This window comes from Monodelphis domestica, chromosome 1 (assembly GCF_027887165.1).
Source record: "Monodelphis domestica isolate mMonDom1 chromosome 1, mMonDom1.pri, whole genome shotgun sequence".
Taxonomy (NCBI): domain Eukaryota; kingdom Metazoa; phylum Chordata; class Mammalia; order Didelphimorphia; family Didelphidae; genus Monodelphis; species Monodelphis domestica.
The window spans coordinates 20,829,136-20,852,239 of NC_077227.1; the positions used below are offsets into that span (position 1 = coordinate 20,829,136).

The window sequence follows — 23,104 nt, forward strand, 5'->3', positions numbered from 1 at the left end:
CTCTCGGCAGGGAAACACGGGGCCAACGGCTCTGCTTAGACGTCTGATCGTGCAGACAGCCCAGGGGGCAAAGGCCGACTTTGAACCCTGGCTCTGCCCCTCGGGGTACATCCTGGGACCTGGCGATGGTTCTCATCTATAAGATGAGATTGGAGGGGCAGCCTCAGCAGAGCCACTTCCAAGACCCCAGGCTCTTCTTCTGTTGATTTAGACAGTGCCTCATGCGGCACCTTTGGGCCATCCAGAAGCGTCTGTAAAGAACCTGTGCCAGGCCAGGAGGGACCACGTCCAGTTCTGGGGACTAACCCAAAAGCATCCCTACCTTACGCTAATGTGTATCCCATGAGCAAATACCAGATCGTGGGGTTGGGGGAGTCATGGAGAGAGAAGACAAGAAGTGGAATCAATAAGGCCTCCTTGGGGGCAGTTGAGTGGTTCAGTAGGGAGCCAGGTCTGGAGACAGGAGGTCCTGGATTCAAATCTGGCCTCAGACACTTCCTAGCTGGGTGACCCTGGACAAGTCACTTTACCCCCATTGCCTGGCCATCATGGCTCTTCTGCCTTCAAGCCAATAGGTGAAGGCTTAAAAAAATGAACACCATAATGCAGGGAAAAAAAGAAAAAGCATGTCCTAACCGTGTGATTCCAGGCAAATCGCTTATCTCTGATTGCCTGGCCCAGTGATGGTGAACCTTTAGAGACCTTGTGCCGTGCCCTGCCCCCTATACCCACCACTCCCCAGGGAGAGAGAACTGCTCCCATTGGCTTCTGAACAGAGGGGCAGGGGAGGGGAGTGGCTCCACCCAAGTCCCTCTGCCTGGGGGTGGGAGGGAAAAGCATGTGCAGACAAAGAGCACTGCATGCCGTCTTTGGCCCCCGTGCCACAGGTTTACCATCACTGCCCAGCCCTCCCCACTCCTTTGCCTTGGAACCCATACGCAGTACTGATTCTAAGCTGGAAGATCCGAGTTCATGAAGGAAAGGTCTTGTCTGAGTCAATGATTGCTAGTTTCTCCCACTGACATTCCCAATCAGGAGTCAGTCTCCTCGCCCACTCCCCAGCTCAGTTATCCCGGCATCATGCTTCCTCCTGCTCCAGGGGGGCCTCTGGGGCTGCTCTGTGCTCCAAGCCGGCTCTCTTCTCCTCTCCTGAACAGCTGGCCTGGAAAAGGCTGAATCCATCGACTCCCAGTCCTTCTGCCCTAGTCCATAGCTCAGCAATCCTAGTGATTCCCGCTGCATGCCCTCTCCGGAGGCAGGGGGTGCCAGGGTTCCTCTCTGGAGGCAGGGGGTGCCTGGGTTCCTCTCCGGAGGCAGGGGGTGCCTGGGTTCCTCTCCGGAGGCAGGGGGTGCCTGGGTTCCTCTCTGGAGGCAGGGGGTGCCTGGGTTCCTCTCCGGAGGCAGGGGGTGCCAGGGTTCCTCTCTGGAGGCAGGGGGTGCCTGGGTTCCTCTCCGGAGGCAGGGGGTGCCAGGGTTCCTCTCTGGAGGCAGGGGGTGCCAGGGTTCCTCTCTGGAGACAGGGGGTGCCAGGGTTCCTCTTTGCCCACATGGGGGCTTGGTTGCGGGCTCGGCCTCCCTGGCACTAGCACGGGGCTGGATGGAGTCATCAAGAGGAAAGCTCACGGAGTCAGAATCTGTTCTCGGGGCTCCCTGGGTATCCAGAAGCCTCTCGAGGCTGCTTCGTTCTCCGTCGTTTCCGAATGAGTCTTCCGGCATTCAGCCCTCTCCAAGAGCAGGCATCCCTTTAGAAGGCTGCGGGAAGGGGTCCCGAGAGCCAGGCCTTGAGACAGGCTCCTGGGTTCAAATGCGGATGCTTCCCAGCGGGGTGACCCGGGCAAGTCCCTTAATGGCCCAGGCCTACCAGCTGGAAGGGGAGGAGGGCTGCGTGACTGCGGAAGAGCTTCCCGCCCCCCATGTATGCGCCCATTCTCCGGCCGGCCGGCGTTCAGTCGTCTCTGGTTTTCGGCTGCCGTGAAGTCTGGCGGCGAGCGTGCCGCCCCCGCACCCCGCTCCGGAGAGCCAGAAGTGGGAGGCTGGGCCATGCCTCGCACCCCAGCACAGAACTGTGTGTTTAAACGCTCACCTTCCGCCTCAGGGTCAATGCTGTGGATGGGCTCCAGGCCAGAAGAGCAGCAGGGCTGGGCCAAGCGGGTCCCCCGGCCAGGCCCTGCCTCCTGCCTCCAGCCCCTGGGCCCTCCTGTGGGCTCCCCGACACCAAGTGTCAAGGAAAGCGTTTGTAGAAGCAAAGAGGCACGCCGGGCCCCAGAGGGCCCCGGGGCAGGCCGGGCGGTGCCCGCGTCTGCCCCCTCCCGGCACGGCCCGGCTTACCTGCATGAGCTTGCGGGAGAGCTCGTTGGTGAGGAACTCCTCTTCCTTCTCGTAGTTCACGGCCAGCGTCTCCTTCTCCTTCTGCAGGGCCTGGATCTTCTTGAAGAGCGTGTTGCTGATGAACTCCTCCTCCTGCTCGGCCCGCGCTTGCTGGAACACAAGAACGCAGGCACGGTCAGGACGCGGCACTGCGCCGAGGGGTGCCGCCGGGCCCCCCAGCCCCCCGCTCCGGCTGCTGCCTCTGGTGGCAGAGAGGAAACGCCTCCCCACCGCCGACCGCTGCTGGGCTCGCCGCGAAAGAGGCAGCTAAGAGGAGAAAGTGCTCGGCCCGACCGCCCGGGCTCCACGCGGGGCCCTGGAGGAAACACAAGAAGGCCCAGAAGCAGCCGGACGTCAGGGAGCGGCGAGAGCCCAGCTTCCCCCATCAGTGACACGGACGAGGCCTCGGGGGGAGCTCGGCTCCCGGCCACCTCCTCGGAAGGCCTCGTGCGTGCCCAGAGGGGGCCCTGCATTGGGGATCCGCCCCGGAGGGGCCCCTGCATTGGGGATCCATCCTCGACTGTCACAAGGGCCAGGGAAGCTCTGTGCCAAGAGGCAGAGGAGAGTAGAGGCTGCAGGGCTGGCCTCAGCCTGTCTTAGACGGGGGTGGCACCCCTTTTGGTTCCCCCGGTACCCCGTGGCAGGCCTGATGGCTGGACGGACCCCTCACTTTATGGGAATCTGAGGCGGGGGAGGTCCTGTGACTCCATTGAGGTCTCTGTGGCAGGTCTGAATCCAGGCCGAGGCCGGGCACTCGTTCTGCCAAGAGAGCTCCCCAGAGCCTGGGCCGGCTCACTGGCCTCTGCCCGCCTCGCACCCAGCACCCTGGGGGATGGGGGACCAGGGCGGGTGGCCGGGCCACGACAGGTTTAATAAACAACCGCTGAACGGCTCCAAGCCCTCCCCGTGAGGAGGGGAGCCCCCCCCCCCCACGGCCTCCAGAACCCCGGGCGGGCGGGCAGCCCCCCAGACTCCCCGGCTGGCCCCCGCTTGTGCTATGCACACAGACCCCTCCTCATAATGTGCATTAAATTAATTGGGCTTTAAAGGAAATCACTTCTAGCCAAGTACGAGCCCACAAAAGGGGAAGCTTTAAGCCTGGGAGGTGCTGCGGGGGCTCACACCAAAGTGGGGCCCCCCATCACTCCGCACTGCCCGGGCTCTCGCTCGCCTCCTCCCGCCGCCTCCTCCCCAGAAGCGGCCTTTCCGGGGTGCTCGGAGGCGAGCACGGGCGGGGGCCGGAGGCTCCTCTCAGAGGCTCCGGCCTGACTTCCACCATTCGGGGCCTGGCATGCAGCCGCTCCCTCGCCTTGAGACTCAGCCTGGCGGAGGCCCGGCACCCCGAGAGTCTGGCCCAGAGCCGGGGTTCAGGAATGGGCCAGGGCCGACAAGGGCCCGTCCGGCCTCCGTCCCACCCCCCCTCCCGGGCCCAGGTATAGGTGGTGCCTCCCTCAAAGCCAAAGCAGCACGTGGAGGGTGGCGGCTCTGGAGGCCCAATGGGGAGGCCGTCCCTTTGGGGGACTCCTCCAGGCATCCCTCGCTGACCCTCAGACCGTGAACTCTCAGCAGGTCTTAGCTTTTCTTCATCGGGAGCCAGGCCAGGCCCAGCACCCGGGCCTCCTCCCCGCCTCCTCCCCGCCTCCTCCCTGCCTCCTCTCCGGTTTGTGGAAGTGTGTTTGATTCTGTTGAAAAAGAAAAGACTCGGAGCTGGCTGAGGATCCGGCCTTCTGGCCTCCCCCCACGGGCGCCAGGCTTGCCCCTAGCTGAGGCCCTGAACCCGAGCTGGGGGCGGCCAGGCGTTTCTGGGAGGAGGCAGGGAGGCTGCTCGGCCTCCGTGCTGAGAGGCAGAGGTGTGCCCCGGGCATCCCTAGGAGAGGCTGAAGAAGGGCGCCAGCTTCCTGCAGGGCTCTTGGGGCTCCCCCTCACACGCACAACTCGCCTTCACAGCTCTGAGTGTAGATGCGGCAGGGACAGGCAGAGGGTGCCTGGGAGGGAGGGAGAGGTTCTGGGTTCAAATCTAGTCTCCTACTTCCTAGAGGTGTGACCCTGGGCAAGTCACTTCTGCCTTGGAGCCAAGAGGCCATTCTAAGGCAGAAGCTGAGGGAAGGGAGCGGAAGAGACAGACGGACGGATGCTGATGAGGCCACGGGTGGCGGGGACCCTCCTCCAGCGCCCCGAGCAGCTCCCCGAAGCCCAACTTCTCCGGCCTCCCATGAGCGCCCCCTTCCTCCGCCCGTGTCCTGCCTCCATCTAGCAGTCAGCAACATGATGTGTAGAGCCCGAGGCCCCCCCTCCGGGTCCACGGCTAGTCAGCAGCCCACGGGGTGGCCAGAGGCTGGGAAACTGGACTCTGGGACCAGGGGAGCCGGGCAGCCCCGTGGCCATCTCCCCCTTCAGCCGGCTCTGCCGAAGCTCCCCACGTGCCCGGGAGGACGGAGGAGCAAAATGAATACCTGAACCAGCCTCGGTGGTGGACGGCAGGGAGGGAGGCAGGGGAGGCCCGCAGGAAACGGAGGCCAGGGCGAGGGGGGCCGGCCGGAAGGGGCTCGGCCCTCCTCGTTGGAACACGGGAACAGACGCCCCTCCAAAGAAAAGGGCAAAGAGGGAAGACAATTGGAGGGGCTGCGGCAGACACCAGGACGGGCGAGGACAGGCTCGGGGCTCCCACCCAAGGGCTGAGGTCTCGGGGGTTCCCCCATCCCCAGGGGTCCTCCGGAGCCCCCCAAGTGCCCAGGCCTGCGCTGGGCCCCGAGGAGGCCCCCCCACCCTGCCCTGCCCGACGGCCAGGGGCCCCGGCGAGGTCCTCGTGGGCAGGGCCGGGGGGAAGGACCGCCCGCCGAGCGGCCTAGAACAGGCCCGACGGCGCCCCCACCAGCCTCCGGGGCCGACGTTGAGTGCCCAGCCCAGCCTCGGGGGGCCCAACAGAACCAGGCGGGCAGCCGCACCCCGGGCTCCCCCCGGCACAAGGCCAGGCGGGACGTCCGAGGACAGACGGGGCCAGAGCCGCCCGCGGGGGCCTCCCGAGGGAGCCCGGAGGCCAGGCCGGGTGGCGCCCAGAGGACGGGGCCTTCCCGGAGGCCGCCAGAGGAAGCGGCAACGAGAGCAGGCGGCGCTTCCTCTCCTGGCAGCCGCCCGCCATCCCTCGGCCGTGCTCGCGTGTGCTGGAGAAGCTCCAAGGGCCCGGGGCGGCCTGTCCTCCCCCGAATGAGGAGCTCCGCCGGCCCGAGGCCGTCTTAGGAAGAAGTGTGTGCGGGGCAGCGCCGGCCGGCCGAGAGCAGCTCCGGGAGGCTCTTGGGCGGAGAGAGATGACGGGCGGCTGAGCAGGGCAAGCGGAGCTGCCGGAAGCCTCCCTCAGCCTGGAGGCGTCCGGAGGGCCGGGCCGGGCCGGGGCTCCCCTCCAAGGGCAGCAGCCCCGCTTTGTCTCCCCTGGGCTCGGGGTCCGAAGGGAGCTCGTGCCCAGGGCTGCGGCCGGATCTCACGTCGGGCTTCCGCTAACTGCCGGTCCGAGGCTTCCGGGCCGAAGCACGGCCGGTCCCCAGGAGGAGCTTCGGGTCACACAGGATTCGGGCAGCCGCCGACCCTGCCTTCCGCGGCCTCCCGCTCGTTCCCGCTCTGGGGGCAGCGACGGAGGCGGGACCCCAGTTTGTTTGGGGAAAGTCAGCCTGGAGGGGGAGCCTGGACACCCTCTGACCCCTCGGCCAGGCTCTCTAGCCTTCAGGGACGTTCGGCCTTCTGGCCTCCCTCTGTCTGAGGCAGCCGCCCAAGAGCAGAGCTGCGGCTTTGGACTGAAGGTAGGCCTGGGGGGGCTCGTTTGTCACTTCCTTAAGTAACGGGGTGAAACGTGACCAGGAGAACGGTGGCGGTCCAGCGGCCAACTTCACAAAGCCGAGAATCCGTCGTCCCAGGACTGGGCCCAGAGCGGGCCGGTCCCTAAAGTCATGAAGAAGCAGCGAGACGCCAGGCACGGGCCCAGCTGGCGTCCACGGCCAGCGGGGCAGGGCAGGCTCCGGCCAGTCTTCCTGGAAGCCGTCTGCCCCGGCGAGGCTCTTGCGATGTTCCGGCAGACCGCTGGGATGGGCACAGAGTCCTCCCGGTGGGACGGCCGCCCCACTCTTCGGCACGACCGGGTCAAGACGCGATGGCCGTGGATGGGGATCCTGGGACCGTAGAGGCAGAATGAGGAACTCTTCCATTGTACAGAGGAAGAAACTGAGGCCTGGAGGGGTTCCCTGACCAACCCAAAATAGACACCGCGTCTGGCCCCGACACGCGGCAGGTTCCGAGCTCTCTGGGCCTCGCTTATCCCCAGTAACGGCGGGCTTGGACTCGTCAGGCAGCGCGCACTAAGAGCGGAATGCCCGCCCGGCCCGCGATCCTGCGACTCGGGCCTCCAGCAGCCCCGTCTCCCATCCCGCGGGCCGGCCCCCGCCTGCAGCGAGGAGCCTCCCGCTCGAGAGCCCTCCGGCTCGCTGGTTCGCCAAACCTTGGTTAATATCAGGCTGTTCGTATCAAGCAGCTCGTCAATGTCACGCCATCCCGGAGAGCTCAGCAGAAGGGGCAGGACGCAGTCGGCAAGCACAGGAAGCATCGCCGGCTCCCCCGAGAAGGGACCGTCTGCTCCGTGCCAGGCGGATGGGGGTCCGTTTCCAGGAGGAGGTGCAGTCCGATTCCCAGGAAGCAGCCCCCGTGGGCCTCCACGCTGGTACTGGTACTGGCAGGGTCCACTTTCCCACACACACCCGGCTGGATTTTCTTCCTGCAAACACCTGCCGATTTCTCTCAGCTGTTCCGTCCAGGAGCAGCGTGGATGCTGAAGGAGGGCTTGGGCTGGGGGAGGACGGGAGCGGATCCCAGCAGGCACACCACCGGCCTGGCCTCCTGTGAGAGCACCACTTAAAACAGGCCACAGCCCCGGCATGAACGCTGCTCTAGGGAAGAACGGAGTGTGGCAGATCCTCAGCAGACCCGGGGCTGGACAGTCCTCTGACAACCATGGCCCCAGGGCCTGTCCAGAGGAGAAGAAGCCAAGTGACTTGTCTCGGGGCACGCACGTGGGCCAGTCTCAGCAGGACGGCCCCCCAGGCGCCTCCCTCCCAGGGCACCGTTATCCGAAGGGGAAAGTGTGGGAAGGGTCACATTTTCAGAAAATCATTGCTTTTCAGAATCCTCGCTTGGCACTTTAAGGGAAAAGGATGGGGGGGAGGGGGCTACCGCAGTCTCTCCCCACTCTAATCATGGGGGTGTCCTTTAAGAGAGGTCCCCATGCTGACCCACCCTCCAGCCACACCATGAACCTGGGCTCCTCGAGGAGCTCACGCTATGAAGCGGGGAGCACCAGCAGGGCGCAGACAGGATCCCCCAGAAATGATCCCAGAGCTCCCGCCCCTTGTATAGGCTGGGCCTGGGGGGGCATTGGGAGGCAGGGGGACAGCCAGAGGAACGCAGGCTGGGGAGCCGGGAGCGTCCCTGGATGGAGCGTACGGGAGGGCATGAGACGGAGAGGATGCAACGGGATCCCTGGGCAAGCGGGGGAGTAAACCGGCCAGAAGATGGGGTGAAGGAGGTGAGAGGGGCCTGGAAGGGCTCTGAATGCCAAAAAAGGATTTCCTGCCCCGTTCTGGGGTGATGGGAGCTCCTGAGGAGGGCACGCGCTCGGTCAGACCAGATTGCAGGAAGATCACTTGGACAGTCAAAGGGAAGCTGGACGAGAGGGAAGAGCCGTGGGGCCAACAGACCCATTCCACAGTCCCGGAAGGAGGGGAGGAGGAATGGGGCAGCGACAGGCTCAGGAAAGCAGGGGAGCATTCAAGGAAAGACAGGCAGGCATTGTCAGACTCTGAAAATGCTGATGAGAGACAGGACGGGGCGCCGCACAGGGGAGGGCTGGCTAAGGAGATCACTAAATCCGAGAGAGCCGATGGGACTGCCCAGTGGAATCCTGACAAGGAGAGGGCTCGGGCCAGGGTCCTCCAGCTCCTTGACTTCCCTGGAGGAGGAGCAGGCGGCTGGGCGGGGGAGAAGCAGGAGACAGGCCTGCCCCGAAAACCCGGAAAGATGAGGGTCTCAGCAGCAGCAAAGGCTAGAATGAGGCCGAGGAGGAGGAGGAGGCCTGGGAAGAGGCCACTGGAGATGGACAGAGCGGGCTACGTAGACGGTGAGGCTGGACGTCAGGCAGAGGGCAGTGAGCACAGAGGAAGCGGAGGTGCCCCTCGTCCCTCGAGCTCAGTCCTGGCTAAGAGGAGCCTCCACAGAGCTCAGGATGGAACCCATTGCCCCGTGGATGGGGCAGGAAGGGCCGCGGACCACTGGGCTCTCTCCACTCCCAATCTACGTCTGAAGCAGCCCTACACAAATCAAGGAAGCGGATGACCAGAAGAAGGGGGAGAGCCCTCTTCTCCCGGCTCTCCTGCTGTCTCTGACGCTTTGGGGAGACGGACATCCACCCAAGAGATAGGGAGGGAGCCTCCCCGTGTGCCCAGGGCCAGAGAGAGGGGGCAGAGGACGAGAGAATGAGCTCCTTGGCCTCCTTCTGAGTTCAAACCTTTCTGGGGGGCCCCTTCCCCAGCCAGCGTCTTCTATCTACTCCACACACACATGTGCCTCATATGTACATGCGTGTTTCCATGTCAGCTCCCCAGGGGCAGGGCCCTTTGGCCCAGTGATTCGTACACGGGTAGGGCTTCCTAAATGCCCAGGACAGAGCGGGCATCGAGCAGGTCTGCAGAAAGCATGTCCCGTACCCAGGCCAATCCCCAGCAGGCACTTCGGTGTCCTCGGGGGGTGCCGGGAGGGTTATGATCTCCTCTGAGCCGGATCAATCGTTGTCATACCCAATCCCCAAAGTACGTGTGTCTCCCCGAGGGGAACGTCAAGGTGGGTGGCTCAGAGCTTAGCTGGAGCTTTTCTAGGGCAGGGAGGAGGCCGCCAGCTGCCCCTGGAAAGCCTGCCCAGCGAGCTGCCTGGCATCTGGAGAATGTGCCAGCTCTGCTCCGCACCGAGAATCCAAGCCTGCCCAGGGCGGCGCTCACACAGCCCTCCCTAGATCCCCACCGGAACCCCACTGCCCACGGAGTAGCCCAACCGAGGGTCTGCCTGAGTCCAACCTGACCCCCCTTCTTGGTCCGCTGGGGTTCAGATTCTAAGCCGCTTCTGGACCAAAGCTGGGAAAGCCACATGGTCCGGCCAGAGTACGCAGGGCCGTGTCCAGCTCCTGAGTGACCGAGGACGCATCCCTCCCTCTCCGAGGGCCTGGCCCAGATGACCGCTGAGCTCCCCTCCAATTCTCAGGTTCTGATGTCCACCATAAGGCCAATTCTAGGTGTCCCCGTGGTCTGAATGAGCTGTTTGGGGGCACAAACCCTGATCTTCCACCCATACGCCGTCGGGTTCCATAGCGAGGCACTGGGGGTTAGGGGACTTCTCGGGGGCCAAATTGGAACCCAGGACCTCCAATGTCTCTAGGCCCGGCTCTCTCTACTCCTAGCTGCCCTCTTTATTGGATTTGAAGCCAACACAGCCCAGTGAGAGGGCGTAAAGGCCCTGCGGCGAGAGCAGGGGGCTGCTCTCTCTCCCCTGAACCTGAGGCCATCACTGACCTGGGGCTGTCCTCTCTGGGGAGCAGCTCTAACGGGCTCCCAGAGGAGCCACCAGGATCAGGTAGACGCTAGCCGGCCGATGAAATTCAAGTGGGGCCGCACCTGGGTAAACAGGATCACGAGCCCCAGCCCGTGGCCCCGGCGCCTCAGAAAGGTCAGCTCTTCTCCGAGGCTGGCCAGCTGTGGCACCCAGAGTCCTGGAAGAGAGAGCAGCCCCTGACAGCAGGCAGCGAGCACCTCTGAGCCAAGACACATTAATAACTAAGAGAGGACAAGCCGGGCTGCGGCCCTCCCAGAGCACGCACTGGGTGCCAAGTCCCTTGTGCTGGGTCCCGTGAGCCGGGCACCGTGAGCCGGGCACCGTGGGGCACCAAACGCCCACAGGGCTTGATTAGGATCAATGAGGCCCTGAGTGGGCCGAGAAGGGAGGGGCCTGGGGCAGGAGCCGGCCAGAGGATGTCAGCCCTCAGCACACGGCGGCCGTCCTCTAAGGCTCCGAGTGATGGAAAAGTGGCCGCCGCTGTGCAGGCTGGGAGTCTCCCCGCGACAGAGCGGCATCCCAAGTCTGGACCAAAAACAAAATAAGCCCCGAGGGAAGCCAACACAGCTTGTCGTGACTCCACAAGCGGTTTTGTGGCTACAAATTTAGGTCCGTCTCCGGCGTGACAGAGTCCCGATGAAAGAAAACTGAGAATGTGGTTGGGGGTGTCGCGGCCATGTTCCGAGTCTGGCTCGTCTGCGCTTCTCTCGGGGCGCCGGCAGCCCCGTCTCCTCAATTCTGCCGACAACGAGCCTCCTCCGAGGGGGAAGGCAGAAGGGCCCGAGGTCCGAACCTCCAGAGAGCCAGAGGCCGCCTGCCCGCTGCGAGGAGCCTCCACGCCAGGAGTGAGAAGCAGACGCCTCCCTCGGTGCCTCCGTGGATCAGAAACGTGTCCTGAAATACAGGCCGAGGGCAGGACCCAGGAAACACCAGCGGCTCGGGGGGAGGGACGTCGTTCCAGCCTGCGAGAGCCTGGACAGAAACCTGGAGATGGGAAGTGGATGGACCAGACCAAGTGAGAGAGAGAAGCCTGGCAGGAGCTGGAAACGTGGCCCCCGGAGGCGGAGGGGTCTGAGCTTGAACCCTGCCAGGAGCCAGGCTCTGCGGAAGGCCTGACGGCACCTACAGGGGACGCAGAGTCGGGGAGGCTGGGCTGGAGGAACGTCCGGGGCCTCCCTGGTACCAAAGACAGAAAGAGGAACGAGGCCAAAAGGCACCGGGCGGCCCTCAGCGACCACGAAGGGGTGCCAGGAGAGCAACGAGCAGGGAGAGTGGCGACACCTCTGCCAGGACTACAGAGAGCGCCCCAGCCGGACCCCGCGCACGCTCGGCTGTCCAGCTTCATCCAAACTCCCTCTGAGGAGGACCCACGTTGACCGAAGGAAAACCAAAGTGGCCCTCTCAAGCCCCCCTCCTGATGCTCTCTCTGTCTGTCTGTCTGTCTCCCTCTCTCCTACCCCTTAACAACTCAGAAATCCCACAGTGGGAGCCCTGGTGGCCCCCCAGGTGCTCCTACAAAGCAGGGGCCAAAAGGGCCTCCCCCAGCCAGGGGGTCCCAAGCACAGACACCACCCCGAATCCCTAAGGGCCGAGCCGTCTCCATGGAGCATTGTCGGGGTGCTGCCCGGCCCCCTCTGCCTTCCCTTCCCTCCGGCCTCAGGGGCTGGCGCAGTCCATTGATCCCCAAGGTCAGGGGAAGCCCCACCTGCGTGCTGGGGACCAGCCACGACCGAGGCACCTGGGACAGGGGAGGAGCCCCCAGGGAAGGTGTGAGAGCATCGAGCCCCTGTGGCGGCCAAGGCTCCGAGTTCCAGAGGCTCCCAGGGGGGCCTTGTGGGCCCCTGTAACGTGTTGGGCTGCCCGGCCCCAACTAGGTAACCGGACGGCGGAGCCCAGGGGCGGGGGGGTGGGGTCAGCCCCCCAAAGGATACAATGTATCCCGGTCATCCAGCCAAAGGCAGTGATGGGGGGCCGAGCTAGAGACGCCCCCCTCCATGCCCAGAGAAGAAGCACCCTTGAGGGGGATCAAAGCCTCCCCAGTGAGGAGGGACCCCGGAGGCCCCCTCGCCTGACTGATACCTGCCCAGGGGCTGCCGGACTTCCTAGAAGCCCTCTGAAGTCCCCCCTCCCCGCCCCGGCTGGCTATGGAGAACCTCCGTGCAGCAGTGGAAGGCCCGGATCCCCTCTTGGGGAGGCTCCCCAGGACGGAGGCTCGACTCCCTTCCTGGTCTCTGCATGCACAGATATCCTGGGGGGCCTGAATTCGTCCCTCTGGGTCCCAGAGGGTCTACACGGCTGGCCGGCTCGTCACGGGCCATGGAGCTTCTAAACTTCCTCCGGCCCCCACCGGCCCCCACAGCTTGTCCGCAGCTTCCACCAAGCCCCCCAATGCCCAACTGTGTGGAAGGAAGCGCCTCCAGCCGGCTCTTCTCAGGGTCTCCTGTCCCTTCGGGGGCTCCCGCCGCGGCATCTCCGGCCCTTCAGAAGGGGCTCTCCGTGGCCCCACGGCCGGGGCTCCCTCTGCCCCGCTGGAGAGGCCATCGTGCTGGGCGGCTGGCCCTGCGGCTGCCCCGTGACCCTATCAGAGTGCGCGGCCGCTTCCCTCTCCGGCTCCCTTTACAGGAGGAGTGACCTGCCCAGGGTCACCCGGCCAGGAATTCAGAAGCCGGTCTCTGGCAGCGGCAATCCAGAACAAGGAAAACGATCCTCCGGCCCTAACGGGGCGCAGACGCCTTCTCCCTCTGGCGCGAGCGACTCTGGGACTGTGTGTGGACCCCACGGGTGGCCCCGAGGGAACCAAGCGCCCCTACTTGGTTTTGTCTAAAGGAAACCTTCAGAGAAGGACATTCCGGGGCGCAGAAGCGGCTCCTGGGTCCCCCGGCGCTCCCCTCACTATGACTCGGGACACATGGAACGAAGCTAAAGCCGAGGCACCGAGGCACAAGGAACGGCGCTCCGGTCCCGGCCCAGCAGGGATGGACGAGCCGAGGCGCTTCTCGGGGTGCTGAGGAGCTCCTGCGGCTGGAGACCCTTCAGACCCCAAAACAGGGACCCCGAGCCCACAGGGAGGTTCGAGGTGTTTCTAATCCTGTACCTCCTGGGCAGTCGCTAGGTGACTTGGGGGTTTGGGCGCCAGGCCCAGAGACGGGAGGTCCTGGGTTCAAATGGAGCCCAAACGTTCCCTAGCTGGGGGACCCTGGGCCAGCCACTTCAGCCCATGGCCCAGCCCAATCCACAGGACTGATTCTGAAGGGTTTAAAAAAGGCTCCCGAGCTGGGTCCATAGGCTGCCCGGGCGCTCCAGAACCTTCCCGGCCCTGCTCCAGAAGGAGGCCTGGTCCAGTTCAGAAGCTGCCCGGGTCCCACAGAAAGTGGCAGCAGCCGAACTCGGGCCTGCAGCCGGCTCTCAGTCATCTAAGGAGGCCTCCGCTGCCACTCGTCCCCCAGAAGAGGCTGCGGGCCGTCCTGGAGGACCCGCGCCGCAACCCCGATCGGAGCCTGTCCCAGGCACCCGGGCTCAGCCCTTCCGCCGCAGCTCTCACCAGCAGCCCCGAGCACTGGCCGGCCCCCGGAAAGACTCTGACCAGCCAAACGCGGACCTTATTCACAGGCCGGTGCCTGAGGACCGCCTCATCAGAGCCTGACAGGAGAGCCGGGCAGGTGGAGCAGCTCCCGGCGGTGCTGAGCCCTCTGAAAAGGGTCAAGAAGGGAGGCCGCGGGGGGGCATCGCAGGGGCCCCGAAATGGACCCGGGAACCCCCAGGGGGACGGGGAAGTGGCACGGATCCCCCGATGCTCTCCCCAAATACACCACGGCCACGTTCTCACTCCGCTGGCCCGGAAGAGCACGAGAAGGAGAGCTGAGGGATGGGAACGGCGACGACGCGCGCGTCTTCCCTTCAAAGCAACAGGAAAGCCACAAGCGTCCGAGAAAACGCGGGCCAGGAGTCGGCGGCTCCGGTGCCGGTCCTGCCCTGGCCTGACTCGGGCCGCTGGCCGGAGCCCTAAATCGGTGGTCCTCGTCCTGTGCCTGCTCCTCCTACCGGGGAGGGGAGAGCGAGGGGGCCAGCCAAGAGGGAAGACGACCAACTAGACACCGTCTGTCTTAGAGCCGATACCCGGGATGACCCCCAAGCAGAAGAGCACCAGGGCTGGGCCCGGGGGTGACTTGTCCAGGGTCCCACAGCGAGGAAACAGCTGAGGCCACACTGGAACCCAAGTCTGCCCGGCTCTCGCCGCTGAACCGCCCAACTGCCCCCGAGGCCCCTGTGGGATAAACGGTGGGAGGAAAGATCCATTGGCAATGAGCCAGCGTGTCCCTTGTTGGCCATGGGGCACGGCACAGGCCATATACCCCGTCTGGGCTGTCCAAGAAGGTGCTGCCTCAGGGGGTCCTCCAGGATCTACGGCGCCTCCCCCTCCTCAGCACCTCCACACCCGCCAACACCCCCAGGCAGACCCAACGCTTCTAGTGTTCTTTTCCGCAGGCTGGAAGCAGATGGACAACACAGATGGGCAGAAGGGCACTGACCTGAGGACACACCTTGTGAGACCTTGGACAAGTCACTTCCCCCTCAAAGCTCAGAGGTCTCATTATGGAGAAGTCGAACAAGACATCCTCTAAGGCTCCCTGCGGCCCTTCCTTGTGTGGGTCCCTTTAGCCACACAAAGTACCTGGGAGACCAAACCTCTGCTGCCAAACGCCGCCAACCTGGAGTCTGTTTGTAGACTCCTCCCTCGGCTACCAGACGGCTCTCCCCCAAGGGTCCCAGCGAACCTAGAACGCTGTCAGGGCCAGGGAAGCATCCGAGTCCCCGGAGTCGCCGGCCCCCCCGACACAGCGGGCGGAAGGCCCCATCGGGCCCAGAATGACTGCCAGCCCCCACGCAAAGCTATCTGGAAAGCTCGTTTTCCTGAGGCCACAGCACGCCGACTTTCCTCTGCCCCACTCCGGCAGCCCAGCCCGGCCAGTCTTCAGAGGAGCTTCCGGCTCACCTCCCCTGGCTGCCCACACACCGCCCACGTTCCCCTGCTCACCCCTCTGGGCCGGCTCCCGACGTGCCCAAAGGGGCACCGACCACCCCTCTGGGCCGGCCCTTCCCTACGTGCGTGCCCAAAGGGGCACCGACCACCCCTCTGGGCCGGCCCTTTCCAACGTGCGTGCCCGAGGTGGCACCAACGACCCCTCTGGGCCGGCCCCTCCCGACGTGCCCGAGGCGGCACCGACCACCCCTCTGGGCCGGCCCTTCCCTACGTGCGTGCCCAAAGGGGCACCGACCACCCCTCTGGGCCGGCCCTTTCCAACGTGCGTGCCCGAGGTGGCACCAACGACCCCTCTGGGCCGGCTCCCGACATGCCCAAAGGGACACCGATGGCCCCTCTGGGCCGGCCCTTCCCGACGTGCCCGAGGCGGCACCGACCACCCCTCTGGGCCGGCTCCCAACATGCCCAAAGGGACACCGATGGCCCCTCTGGGCCGGCCCTTCCCTGGCTCCTCCCAGCAACCTGGGGAAGGGGTCCGAATGCTTATCTGTCCAGTCACGCTTCTGCTCCATATAGATTCTGCAACTTTGGAGAAGTCTGGAAAGCTTTTGCCGTGTGGGAGCCCGAACCCAAGCCTGCCGCTCCCTAACTCTGTCTTCCCATAAGGCACTCTCTCCATTGCTCCGAGGATTCCCAGAACCAGCCACCTGGATGTCGGCACCAAGCAGAGCCCAAGTCAGCTTCTTGCCCGTGGAAGCCCAGCCGCTCCCGTCACGCCATGCAGGCAGGCTGGGCTGGGAGCGGACGCAGTAGGGGCCCCCTTCGGGCGAGCTCGGAGGAGGGAAGGCCGGTCCCACTTGTGACTTGGGCTCTTCCTGTGGTGTGACCTGTGGGCCAAGCCATTAACCTCTGCCTGACCCCAGTGACTCTCCAAGGCGTGGAGCCTTCCATTGATCGGGGCTGCTCCTCCCCACCAGGAGGCCCGTCCTTGAGGAGAGACTGGCACGGGGGCACCTGAGGCTCTCCGTAAACTCTGGGCCGGCGCGAGCGGTCCGTGCCCCAGGCCGGCGGGCAGTCGGCGTGCCGGACGCGGCTCTCCCGGGCTCTGAGAGGGCAGCCTGCCCCCTCCCTCACTAGCCATTTCTAATTAGGCTGCCACACAGAAGGCCATTTGAGTCAAAAGTCTGATTTCTGACAGCTTGGGAACGCGGCCTGCTTTGCTCATGCGCCGGAGGGAGGGGGGAGGGAGTGCCTCTCACACCCCAAAAACCAAATAGGGCCAAAGAAATCTTTCCTACTCGCTTTTTCCTGGCACCAGGTCCTCCTCCCTGACGGTTTTTCCAGTCACTCTTCCCAGCCTGGGTTCACTGGCCATCCAGGATGGTCCTGTGGCCTGGGCGGCTCCGGGGAGCTGCCCGGCCTGGGGGGTGGACACACAGACATTCCTCTGGCCGGCTGTGAATGGGGCCGCCTGTATGGGACTCTGCATGTTAATGAGGGGGATCGGGCCAGCCTGGCAGGCACACAGAGCCCTTCCCATGGCTGTCCCTCCTCAGCCTGGGATCCGGCGGCTTCCTGCACACACTTAAGCTCATCCCCTGGCTGGGAGCTCCTGAGGCCAGGTGGCCGGAGCACAGATGGTCCCCAGCGCCCAGCCCCCTCCTCAGCCTCCTGGCCAGCCCCAGCTGGGGGCCACACAGGGGCTCTGAGTCACCCAAGAGGGACTAAGGAGGGCTTCCTGGAGGGAGGGCCATCTGTGGCCTCTTTCTTCCCCTTCTCCCTCAGCTGGGAAACTCCGCCTTCCCAAATTCCCTGCCTCTCTCCCTCTCTTCCCCAACCTGGGCAATCTTGCCAGCTCCATCCTCCCTGCCAACTGAGTGCCCAGCCCTCCTGCCCCCATGGCAAGGGAGCCTGATCCTCTCCTTCCTCCCTCTCTCAGCCGCCCTGCCAGCTTCCCTCCTGGCTGCCCCCCAGCCCTGCCAGGCTCTGCCACACGGAAGGGGGTCCCGAGCCCTCCGCACTTCGCTCAAAGCCCTCCCGCATGCCAGGGGCGAACAAACAAAAAAGCCACTTTCACGGTGTGCCCAAAACGCCTGCAGCCCCTCTCTCCTCGCTCCCCCGGGAGGGCCCTGGAGAAATGGGGTGGGAGGTCAGCTGTCTCAGCCCTCCCAGCGAGCCCCCACCTAGACACGCTGCTCAGGGTGCCAGCGTCCCCGGCCGCTGGGGCGGGCGAGCTGGGCCAGAACACGCCTCCCGTGACAGCAGAAGGGGCCCTTTCCCCGTCTGCGACCCCGGGGGGATGGCCCGCAGGGCCTGCCCTCCGGGCATCACGCCGGACGGACCCACAGACACAGACAGACCCGCTCGGGATCTGCCCATCCTAGTTCCCGGAAAGGACAGACCCAGGCCTCTCCCCCCCACCCCACCCCCGGAGGACGCGGGCTCCGCCTCTTCCCGGCCCGAGGCTCCGTGCCCCCTCCCCCGCGCCCAGGTGCTCCTTGGTGCCCCCCGCCGGGCCGGGCACTCACGATGGTGACGCTGGCCTTGCGCAGGTCGCGGTTCTCCTCCTGCAGCGCCTTGCACTTGAGCTTGTACGTCTCCAGCTCGATCTTGAGCACCTTGTTCTCCTGCTGCAGCGACGCCAGCCGGTTGGTGAGCTCCTCCAGGCGGAACGGCGAGATGACAATGCCGCCCGGCTTCCCGCCGCCGCCGCCACCGCCGCCCGGGCCTCCTCCTCCTCCTCCGCCGCCGCCTGCTCCGCCGCCGCCACTGCCGCCGCCCGTGCCCCCGGAGCACGACGACTGTCCGGCGCCCCCGGGCCCGCCGCCCCCCGGCCCGCCGGGCCCCCCGCTGCCCCCGGGCCCGCCGCCCCCCGGCCCGCCCGCGCCGTCCGTGTCGCTCTCGCTGGCGCTGTCGGCCATGGCCCGCGGCGGGGGCGCGGCGGGACCGGGGAGCGAGGGCGGCCGGGCGCGGCGGGGTACCGCGGAAGGCGCGGGGGACGAGAGAACGCGGCGGGGCCGGGCTGGACCGGGGCTAGGGTCGGAGCCGGGCGCACGCTCGGAGAAAGAGCGGAGCGGAGCGAGCGAGAGAGAAGAGAAGAGCGAAGCGGAGCGCGCGGGCCCGGGACCGGCGGGGCCTGCGAACAGAGACCTCGCCCGGGCTCGCGAAGAACTACAGCGGCCGCGGGCACGCCCCCCGGGGCGGGGCACGCCCCTGGGCACGCCCCACTCGGGCGCGCCCCGCCCCCGCCGCTCCGGGACTCCGGAGGCGGGGCCCAGCCTGCGTGCCCGCGCGCCTGCCCAGCAGGGCGGGGGGAGAAGAGGGGAGGGGAAGGGGAGGGGCTATGGAGGGGAAGGAGTGGGGAGGAGAGAGGGAGGGGTGAGTGGGAAGAGGGGAAGAAGAAAGGGAGGGGTAGGGAGGAGGAGCTCCGGCCCGAGCACCTCCCAGTCCCATGTGTAATACACTGTAATCTACACGTCCGGCATCCATGCATCCATACAGACACAGAGACATGTCTGGGAGCTTATAAATATAAATAAAATGGATTAAGGACTCGCCTAGTGCTGGAGCCCGACCTGCTGCAGGCAGAGAGGTGGGATCAAATCGTCCCCAAGAGGAATCTGACCCCCGCACCAGTCTACCTCTGCCCTGCACATGTTGTCCCAAAAGTCTTGGTGCTGATTTCAGTTTTAATAGCTGGAGATGTAAGTATATGTGTATGTGTGTGCCAGTGTAGACACCATGTCCAAAAGTCTTCAGTGCAGTTTTCAGCTATTAATAGCTTAAAACCAGGTTAAGACTTTTGAGACACCCTTCCATGTGTATATGTATGATCATGTATGTTTTCCTATGGATCTATATATAATATGCGTGTATGTGTGCAGACATATATAGACCCATTGTACTACTGCATGTGTATATCTGCATGTGTGTAGTATGTGTGTAAACCATATGTGTATTTGTGTGTATTTGTGTAAGTGCATATTGTATGTCTATGTGTTGTCTATATGTGTATAGATGCATGTGGGCATACACACAAACACACTCAGGCTCCTGCTCCTTTAGTAAACAAATACAATGTGCTAGACACTGTACTCTGGGCTAGAGACAACAGGAATGAAGCAATTGCTGCCTTCTAAGAGCTAATCCACATTTGGGTACATTTTTTGTATTTACTTCTGGTAAATATTTTGTGTATTTTATATGAAAGCATTTCAACATTAATTTTATATTAAATTTTAAATTAATACTAATTTGATTTTAAATTAAGTTTGTATTAAGCCCCTACGGTTTGCTGGGTACTCTACTGATTTCCTCAGGCTTGAGAAGCTTACTTTCTACCTGAAGGATGTCACTGTTTAACTGGGGGGATTTTGATGAGACAGCTCAGCAGAGTACAGAGGCCTTGGTTAGGAACATCCTCAGAGTATAGCCCCCTGTCATTTTCTGAAACTGAGGCTAAGAAAGTTCCATTTGTCAGGGGCGACATGCCTAGGTGGCTCGGTGGGGGGAGCACCAGGCTTGGAGATGGGAAGTCCAGGGGGGAAGGAAGAAAAAGAAGAGGAGAAGAGAGAGAAGGAAAGAAAGAAAATTATGTGGGCCACTGAAACATTCTGGGTTACTCATTATACCCAATATGTGGCCCAGGTGGAACTGGAGCCCAGCTGTTCTAGATTCTCAAGTCAGCTCTCTCCTTTAGGCAACACTGCCTTTCAGAGCACTCTGTAGTACAGGAAGAGATGGATTCCCATGAACAAGGATTCTGTGCTACTATGGGGCCCCTAGTTCAATGGATGTTTGGGGCCTGTGTGTATATATAGTCTTTGTGTTCAAATTTGAGTTCCAATTTGGCCTCAGACACTTTCTAGCTGGGTGGTCCTGGGCAAGTCACTTAACCTCTACAATGACTTAATCCACTGCCAAAGGAAATGGCAAACCACTCCAACAAACCTGCGTAGAAACTCCCATAGCCAGAAGGACCCACAGAGTCACAAAGAGATCAACTGAACAACAATGACATGTATATGCTCAGCACTGGGAAGGCAAAGACAGAAATGAATTGAGCCCTGACTTTCAAGAGCTTTCTTTGACTACAGATTATATAGTAACATCTGACTGTGCGTTCAATTCAAGAAGCATGTCATTCCTGACACACAGTAGGGACTTTGTTGATTAATCCCTGGGCATCACACTGTCCCCAGGAAATTTACAGAGAGTGCGTGTGGACAACGGAACATTTATGAATAAATATATATTGAATTCAACAAACCTTGCAGGAGCCTGTGCTGGGGATATTTTTTAATGAATTAAGTTTTTACATTTTGAGTGGTAATCCATGTATGATCCAATGGAATTGCTTGTCAACTCCAGAAGGGAGGAAGGAAGGAAGAGGGGAGGGAGAGAACATGAATCATTTCACCAAGGAAAAATATTTTTTAAAATAAAATTATATTAACCATTAAATTCATTCTAGTACATGAAACACATATATATGTAAGATTTATTTAACACATTTATTTAAAAAAAAAACATTTATTAAACACCTATGGGCTAGACATCGTGCCAAGCACTGGGGACATTAAACCCCAAAGTCCCTCCCTGGAGAAGAGTTCTATTCTCTCATAGGATAGATCTACGGAAGGTGTGTGCTGCCATGTCAGAAATGCATGTCCACATGGATTGCCTAAAGGATTTCTCTCTGGAATCTCTCCTACCTCTCTACAAGAAATACTGTGATTCCTGTCTAGGGGGAGCCTGGCTACAATCTAAACACGGTTATTGGGTCTCAGAAATGGGTAGTAAACTGGAATTCTATCTTTCCATCCCCACAACCCCTGCTGTTATTGCTCATTCCAAACAAGAACGCCAACTCCTAGAGTCACTCTTTTAAAATCTTTAGACCCTCACCTTCTGTCTTAAAATCAATACAGAGCATTGAATCCCAAAGCAGAAGAGTGATCAAAGGCTAAGTAATTGGGGTTAAGTGACTTGCCCAGGGTCACACAGCTGGGACGTATCTGAGGTCAAATTTGAACCCTGGACCTTTCTCCATCTGCTCCCCACCTAATCACTCTCAAGGCAGCAAAGAAATACCAAGAAGCGCCCACTTTCTCGGAACTCCTTGCCACCAAGTGCAGGTGTCACAAAACAGAGACTGAAACTTTTTCATTTAAACAAAACAGCAAACAGAGATCCCATCAGAATATACCAGAGTGAATGTGCTCTTTGGATGGGAGACAGAGAGAAACCCAGCTGGAAATCCAGGCGTTCCCTCCCTCGGGGTCTGCCTGGTCCACACTCCCTGAAGAGAGCCTGGGACCCTGGGGCGCTTCTAGAGCCAAGTCTTCCCTCTCTAAAGCTCTTGGACCAATTCTCCGAGATGAGTCATGGCACACTCGGCAGTCTCTCTGCCAGTCCAGAGTCAGGAATCTGGAGCACACAGTGTGCCCCAGGCTTAGATGGAAACCAGATTATACTTGTAACTGATACCCAGTTCAATAAACAAGTTGCTACTGTGTCCCAGGACTGTAAATATGCTGTACAGTGGAGGAAACTCAATTGGAGTCAGGAAGCCCTGGGTTCCAATTCCACCTCAAAATACTTCCTCATTTTGTGATCCTGGCCAAGTCACTTCACACTGCTCTGTGCCTCAGTTTCCCCATCTGTCAAATGAGAGAGTTGGACTCTGGCCTCTGAGGTCCCTTCCAGCTTTAGATCTATGCTTCTAGGCTATTATGTGAAGGAGGTTAGGCTAGGCATTGGGGATACCCTTTTTGTTTTTTAAATGAGAAGGTCCCTGCCCTCAAGGAACTTCTAGGGTACAGGGGTGCCCTTGGATGGGATCCGAGAGAGGGGGGACAGGGGAGAAGGAAACCTCTTTGCTGTGGATCCCGTGCTGGGCTCGCTCATTCCTCTGAGATTCCAGGAACAGGGATGGAAAGAGCCCTGGTCTGGGGTTTGAGTCCCTGCGGAGTGGCTTGAAACCCAGCCCTCCTGCTTATTCGCCCTGTCCCCGAGGAAGCCAAAGGAGGCAAGAGACCAAGGGGCAAGAACCCTGGCTCTGCTCCCCGGCAGGAATGTCCCCTTCTCGGGGCCTCATTGCCTCATCTCTACAATGAGGGGATTGGGTTCTAGATCCACCATTCTAGACCACATCTAGGATCTGGTGCCCAGCACACAGTTTGTCCTTGTTCAGTCCTGTCTGACTCTTCGTGCCCCCTTAGTACCCCCAAGGGTACTGGAGTGGTTTGCTGTTCCCTTCTCCGGGCCATTTTATAGATGAGGACATTAAGGCAAACACGTGTCAGTGACTTGTCCAAGGTCACATAGCTAGTAAGGATCTGAGGCTGGATTTGAACTCAGGTCTGGTACTCTATTCACTGTACCACCTCACTGCCCCTAGCACACAGGGGACATTTAATAAAGACTCCCCATGGATCCAGGGTCGTAAGTGTTATCCCCATCTACAGCTAGGAAGCTGAGACCCCGAGAGCCAGCTCACAAGGGGCCCGACCCCTCATTTCTCTAAATGTTCAGAAAAAAGTTTCAAGAGGTTAAGAATGGAATCACATGTTCCTCCTGCTTGGAAACCCAGCCGTGAAACTGAGCGGACTTGTTTCATTATCTGAGCTTAGTCAACTGAAAAAACAAACAGGTCCTAGCAGAAGGCCAGACGGACTGGGGAGCCCCAGCGCACCCCTGCCCTCCCCCTCCCTTCCCTGCCTTCCTCTCTTCCCTCTTCTGGGCTCTCCTGTCCATTCTGGCTCTCCCCCTCTGCCTCCTCCCCCCTCCTCTCCATCTGTCTGTCTGTCTGTCTGTCTGTCTCCACCCCCCCCTTAGACACTTAAGGGTTGCACCCCGCTGACTGGGGAAAGTGGGGCATCCGTCTCCCCTCAATTTCCTGCAACTAGGAAAGCTGGCCGTTACCAACTGGGGCTGGGAAATGGGAAGAGCCATCCCCTGGAGCGCGGGGAGTCTTTGAAATGACATCACCTCGGAGCAAGATGGCTGCGTGCAGCAGACAGCTCAGAAATGCCCGGCGCTTCTCCAGGGCCCGAGGCTGGGCAGCCGCCGGCCAACCGACAAGCTCCCACGTGGTGCCTGTGGGTCCTGCTCTCCCGG

General features: G+C 61.9%; 1 protein-coding gene across 1 annotated transcript in view; it reads right to left on the reverse strand.

Moving 5' to 3' along the window:
* The window catches only part of CCDC6 (coiled-coil domain containing 6), a 39,726-nt gene extending 21,575 nt beyond the window's left edge, over positions 1 to 18,151 (reverse strand). Inside the window, exons 1-2 of the mRNA XM_056795788.1 lie at positions 17,512 to 18,151; positions 2,329 to 2,478 (exon numbers count right to left, since the gene is read on the reverse strand). Coding sequence (XP_056651766.1) covers positions 2,329 to 2,478; positions 17,512 to 17,904 — 543 coding nt within the window. The 5' untranslated portion in view covers positions 17,905 to 18,151. The remainder of the gene's footprint in view (positions 1 to 2,328; positions 2,479 to 17,511) is intronic.
* Between the last annotated feature and the right edge of the window lie 4,953 nt (positions 18,152 to 23,104).